A 7,164-nucleotide genomic window follows, 5' to 3' on the forward strand; every position below is an offset into this window, starting at 1 on the left:
ACTCCTTACTCGACTGCGCCACTTGTAGGTGTTGGGAACGGTCGGGGTAATAAATGTATTTAACACTTTAATTTAACAAGACGTCGGCACGTTTATTTTACAAACAATAGTTATCTTACAACGAAATAACAATATCACAGTACGTGCAGTCACGATGACGGTCCGGCTAAAGCTGATCGACCACCGCCGCCGGCCGGACCGGTTCTCGGTCGCAATCTCGCGGACGTCGATAGAGACGCCGCGGTCGTTACGATAACGACCGCGACAGGGCCAGCATTGACGATTGTATCGATAAACATCGAAGGTATTACGAGAGTAAAGGAAGAACTTCTATCTACCATTTTTAAATCAACATCATGCGATATTATGTGCGTCCAAGAGACCCATCAAGACCAGACTCTTAATGCACCAAGTATATCTGGAATGAAACTAGCAGCGATAAGGCACCATAGAAAACACGGTAGTGCCATCTTCACAAAACCTAATATGATCATCCAGTCAGTTAAAATATACGAACAAAACGACATCGAATTTATCACAGTGCACTTACCGAACATCTCAGTCTCTTCAATATATAAACCACAAAATTCTCCTTTCATAGCCCCTAGTCTTAAATCCGAAGACAGCCTACAACATAAACCTAACATAGTCATAGGTGATTTCAACAGCCACAGTTCAAGTTGGGGCTATAAGGAGACAAACGATGATGGCGAAGCAGTAGAAATCTGGGCACAAAGCAAAGATATGGTACTGATTCACGATAACAAATTACCTCCATCCTTCAACAGCGGTCGCTGGAAGAAAGGATATAACCCTGACCTTATATTTGTCAGTGATTCTATCAGTCAACTATGTACCAAAAAGATGGGAGACCCCATTCCAAACACTCAACATAGGCCCATAATTTGCCAGATTGAGGCTGCAGTGAGACCTAATATTGTCCCATTCCAAAGGAGATACAACTTCATGAAAGCAAAGTGGAACCTTTTCTCAGAAGATCTCGATTCAAGTATAGAAAATCTCGAACCACTACCGGAACACTATGAATCCTTTGTAGAAAAAGTAAAATACATATCCCGGAAACACATACCAAGAGGATGTAGGACACATCATATACCTGGACTATCAAGTGAAATCATGGACAATTACAACACATATATCAACCTGTTTGAAAATAATCCCTTCGAAGAACAAACCAGAAATAAAGGGGAAGAGCTCACGAAAGCCATTGCACAGGAAAAAAGGAATAAATGGCATGAGCTTTTAAATAAAACAGACATGAAACATAGTAGTAAAAAGGCATGGGGCCTAATTAAAAGATTAAACAGTGATCCTACTAGCGCGAAAGGACTGTCTAACGTCACTCCCGATCAAATCGCACACCAATTACTACTAAATGGTAAACCCCAAAAACTTAAACAAGAAGATAAACCTAATAAAAGAATAATACGAAACAAAGAAAAGGAAGGAAACCACCTCAGCCGGCCTTTCGGAGAGGATGAATTGAACATAGCTATAGAGACAATGAAACTTAGGAAAGCAGCTGGACTAGATAATATTTTTGTCGAACAGATCCGTAATTTTGGGCCGAAAGCCAAACGCTGGATACTCGCTCTATATAACGAAATAAGAAACCGGAAAAACATACCGAAAATATGGAGGAAAACAAAAATTATAGCCTTATTAAAATCAGGGAAAGATACGGATGACCCAAAGAACTATCGCCCAATATCCCTTCTGTGCCACACGTACAAACTTTTCGAGAGAATGCTGCTTAACCGCCTAGTCCCCTTCGTAGACAGCACACTAATTAAAGAACAAGCTGGTTTCCGCCCAGGAAAATCATGTACAGGACAGATACTCAACCTGACCCAAACAATCGAGAACGGTTTCGAGAACAAGAAAGTCACAGGCGTGGCGCTCATAGATCTAACGGCAGCATACGACACGGTGAACCACAGACTAATGTTAAAGAAACTATATGATATTACCCTGGATTACGAGTTTGTAAGAGTTTTCGAAGCCCTTTTAGGCAACAGAAGATTTTTCGTAAATCACCAAGGCAAGAATAGTAAGTGGAGAATCTCCAGAAATGGTCTCCCTCAAGGAAGCGTGCTAGCCCCCACTATGTTTAACATTTATACCAACGATCAACCAATATCCACAGATAGCGACGTAAAACATTATATTTACGCAGACGACACAGCAATCACCGTACAACACGATCAGTTTGAAAATGTAGAGGAAAAACTATCGACTACTTTGGACATTCTCGGAAAATACTATAGACGCAATTACCTAAAACCCAATCCAAGCAAAATACAAGTATGTGCTTTCCACCTAAGGAATCGATGTGCCAATCGTATCCTTAACGTCTACTGGAATGAGACGAAAATCACTAATACACAGTGTCCAAAATATCTCGGAATAACACTAGACCGATCTCTCACCTACAGATTTCATTGCGAAAACACCAAACATAAAATAATGACAAGAAATGGCATATTGCGGAAGCTCAGTGGCTCCACATGTGGCTGTAATCCCCACGTCCTAAGAACTACGGCATTAGCCTTATGTTTTTCAGCGGGAGAATATGCCAGTCCAGTATTGGGTAGGTCATCACATACTAAAAAGGTCGATGTCGCACTAAACGAGTCCTGCCGACTCATAACTGGTTGCCTAAAAAACACGCCGGTAGAACAATTATATATACTTTCAGGAATAGCCCCTCCGCCAATAAGAAGATCCACGCAAGCAGACTGGGAGAGAACGAAAATAACAGCAGATCCACGACACCCTATGTACGGTTTAACTCCACAACTCCCTCGCCTTAAATCCAGGAAGAGTTTCATGAACCATACAAAAGCCATCTCATCAACACATCCTGAAGTAGAAAGAACGACCAGATGGAGAAATGAGATAAGCAGTACCTCCTCCAGCTGGGTGCCGAACGAGTCGCTCCCATCTGGTCATAATGAAACATGGCCGGTTTGGCGAACACTAAACAGACTTAGGACAGGAATTGGACGAACGAAAGACAATCTAATAAAATGGGGACTGCTAGATAGAACAGACACCTTGTGCATATGTGGAGAAGTACAGACTATGCAACACATTATCACATGCACAGCTTGCTCCCAAACCTGCACCCAAGAAGACATTCACAAAGGCACAAGCCAAGGAATTAACGTAGCCCGCATCTGGGCAGAAATAATATAAATCCACCATTAACGTACTTTTCTATTTTACCTTATTTATTAATATTGTGAAATGTTTATTTTAAAGTTAATTTTATTTATTTATTTGTTTATTTTATACTATACAACTTATATCATTATTATTATTAGGTACTTGTTACACTATGCGCCTGACACGAATAAAAAAAAAAAAAAATAACATATTATACATTTAATTTTAATTTTAGGAACAAACAAAGGGAATTCATTTTGGAAATGGCACTTCAACAAGAAATACATGAAACATATACTATAGGGCCGGAAAACACACCGAGGTGTTTTATAGGTCATATCAACACCGCTAATAATAAAATTTAAGATCTTTTCACAACCCTTGAAATAACTAAGATAATAGAAATTATTACTAGAATTATGTATGATTTATCACCGGCTTCGGTAACACCTGTAAATACTTTGTGCAAACGGCTAATAGATTATATCAAACTTCTGCACGACCCAAGGGATATATTAGATTATGATAGGTGGTTTTAAAAAATATAATATAAATAATAACATATACAATAGTTTAGTTTAATATAATTATAATTTATACTTTTAGATTAGGTGATGATGACGTGTTTTCTAGTCAAATCTATCGAATCTGACGAAACAGATACATCAAAATACTTTTTTTATAGGCCTTATGAAATTGGCAGGGGGATACAATACCAAAATTTGGGACTAGTTAAAATAATAGGCGCTGAATATAGTCTTGTAACGTTTTTCTCATTAAAAGAATATAACATGAAATATGAATTATTGGGGGAAAAATTGAAGAATATAACAAATATGTGTGCTGATCAAAAACACAAGGACTTATGCGGAAAATATCAAATAGTGATAACAGATTTATACAATGAAATAACCAAACAAAAAGAGCGTATGTATATGTCACTGGGAAAGCAACTGTATAAAAATATTACGGAAAGGGAACAACAACTATACGCAAGAATGTCACAAATACAGAACAGAACGAACGATATATTAGATTTATTAATGGCAAATGAAATACATAATTTATATACAATAATTACAAATCAATATTCTTATGAAACAGAAACATTAGGACAAATAATAACTGCCGCTAAACAAGGAATGATACATCCAAGTCTTATGACACCTCAAGAATTAGCATCAACATTAAAAGAAATAGAATACAAGATAAAGAAAAAATATAGTATTCCAATAGGACCAAGAGAATAGGAACTAAATGAATTCGAAAAAATTACCAAAATAAGAATCTACTACTTGAACGACAGACTAGTATTTGATATATTAATACCATTAGTTAATGACATTGAACTTATATTATATAAGTTAACACCAGTACCAATGCATCATAAACAAGATAATGCCAGTGGATGGTATCTAATGGACATTACTTATAATAATGTTGCTACAACCCTAGATAAAAAAAGGTTTACTACATACACAGATCAACAATTAAACGACTGTAAGGACACCACAATGTATAAAATATGTAGAACACCACAGCCTATACAAGAGAACAGCGAGCGACAACCATGCGAAGTGCAAAACTTCATAAGATACGAAACATATTCTAATCCTGAGTTGTGTACAATAAGAAAAATTAATTTACAGAGAAGCATATACCATATAATGCAAAATAGGAATACGTGGATTCATGCAGGAAAAGAAACATTAACAATAAGTTGTACAGATTTACCAGAACCATTCATAACAGAAACAAATGGAGCGGGAGAAATAACCATAAGAGACAACAATTGCCAAGTATTCGGAAGAGATGCAGTATTAGTCGCCACAGAGGATATTACGAATAGTAAAAGAAAGGACTTTATACCTATGGCTAACAGGAAAAATATTTTGGAAAACATACCTGAACATATACACAAATTTGAAGCAAATGAAAAATGGGAAAACAAACCAACTATACAATTAACAGATTTACGAGACACATCCAGATCCTTAGACGAGATACAACAAATGATTGATCAAGAAATTTCGAGAGAACAAAATCAAAAACACCAATTTATACATAGTAATCTATTATATGTAACAATATTATTTATATTATAATATTATTTATATTTATATATATAAATAAATATAAATATAAATATTACTAGCAGCACTATCTCTAATACTCATAATAGCAATATATATGCTAATAAAATGCAGATATATTTGTAACGGACAAATAAGAGATATGCCAGGAAGGATAGTTAGATACAGAACACCGAACAGAAGCGATTACGTAAGAGGATTCGAAGAGACATCATTCACCGCACCACCATCACCAAGATAAATAGAATAAAGAAAAAAAAAATATAATGATAAATAAAAAAATATAAATATTATTCATAGTAACTAGTCATAACAAATTATTTAATATATTTAAATTAATTAAATAAATTAAAAAAAAAAAGAACAAATAAATATTAAGTAATAAGTAAGCAATAAGCAAAAGATAATTAATAATAGAATTAATGTACGTTATAATAATGATTATGTTTCAGAAAATAGACAAGAGGATAACGAAAATAAAATAATTAAAATAAATATGGGTGAAAACGCACCTGTTAATTTGGAATATTCAATACCTTTACACGCGATTGATTTTATTAAAGAATTAAAAGAAGAATTACTAGATAGTGCACATATTCAGTCAGTACGAGAAGACATGGTATAGGTACGTAAGTTGTTTCAGACAACACGTGATAGAGGCAAATGACAAAATGCCAAATACCGTTAAACAATGAAACATTAGATTTAGTGATGACTCCATTAACTGAATATCTTCTACCAATTTGTAATTCACATCCGATTAGATCAATAATACCGATATGTATAGTAATAAGTGAAGAATTAGATCGATTAATTTCTAGACGTGAACTCTCCAATTATCTTTTCGAACAAATCCAATGATAAATATAAAAAATATAAAATGTACAAACAAAAAATAATAAAACACGTAATACATTAGTAAATAAATAACTAAAAATAAATAAACGCATTAAATAAATTGTAATATAAAACGTACAAAAACAAAATAATACGTAATATACTAATAAAATAAATGTGAAATAAATACATATTGCAATAAAACGTAAAAATATATATATAATAAATAATTTGATTATTTTTCAGATAAATATAAGAAGAAAAATATAATAATAACAAAACAAAATATATAAAACCGTATAATACACGATGAGCAATCAAACACCACTGTCGGCGGAGTACCCACTAACACTACAGGCAATTGATTTCTTTGAAAAACTTAGAGATGAACTATTAAACGGCCCTCACCACCAATATATAAGACGGAATATAATTTGTGTAGGATGTTTTAAACGACATGTCATAGAAGCGAACAGAAAAATGAGTATGCCGTTGAACCCGTACATATTAAACAGGGCAATGATACCTGTTACGGCGTTTATACACGCGGTAATAAATCAACCGAACGCAGAGAGGTCGGTGTGTGTAGAAGTGGGGGAGATCCTACAAGATGTTATTGCTCGACGGATTATTTCGGTTAATCACTTATTCGAAGAATAAAAAAAAAAAAAACAAACAGGAAAAAAAAAAATATAATAATAATAATATACATATATAAAGAATTTAAATAATTATAATGTTATGAGTGTTTTTATTTTCTAGTTCACAGATCCGTTTCTTCATAGTGGATTTCGAGTTCACTATGATGAACAAAACCGAAATATTATTGGTATCCGGCGCCATATCAAACAGCTTAAACAAATATAAACCAGAAAAACTGGAAGGGAGCCCTCTTGTGTTGACACAGGACAATAAGCTAAGGAGGTTCCGGCGCCGTGATCTAAGCAAGGTCGTGCAAAGTATCAAAAGGGTATTCAGGGATAAGCCAAGCTTGACCGCACCATTGTTGGACCAATTGTATGGAAGTATTAACCATCAGGGGGTG

General features: G+C 34.6%; 1 protein-coding gene across 1 annotated transcript; it reads left to right on the forward strand.

Annotated features, from left to right (window-relative positions):
• The first annotated feature begins 6,425 nt into the window (after positions 1-6,425).
• LOC107882605 lies at positions 6,426-6,783 on the forward strand. The gene has a single exon (XM_016801194.2). The coding sequence runs from the start codon at positions 6,429-6,431 to the stop codon at positions 6,777-6,779; it is 351 nt and encodes a 116-aa protein (XP_016656683.1). The 5' UTR covers positions 6,426-6,428; the 3' UTR covers positions 6,780-6,783.
• The last annotated feature ends 381 nt before the right edge of the window (positions 6,784-7,164 follow it).

This window comes from Acyrthosiphon pisum, unplaced genomic scaffold, assembly GCF_005508785.2.
Source record: "Acyrthosiphon pisum isolate AL4f unplaced genomic scaffold, pea_aphid_22Mar2018_4r6ur Scaffold_21269;HRSCAF=23478, whole genome shotgun sequence".
NCBI lineage: Eukaryota > Metazoa > Arthropoda > Insecta > Hemiptera > Aphididae > Acyrthosiphon > Acyrthosiphon pisum.

Coding starts and splice junctions, on each gene's coding strand:
- LOC107882605 (XM_016801194.2), top strand. CDS start 6,429: ATGAGCAATCAAACACCACTGTCGGCGGAGTACCCACTAACACTACAG.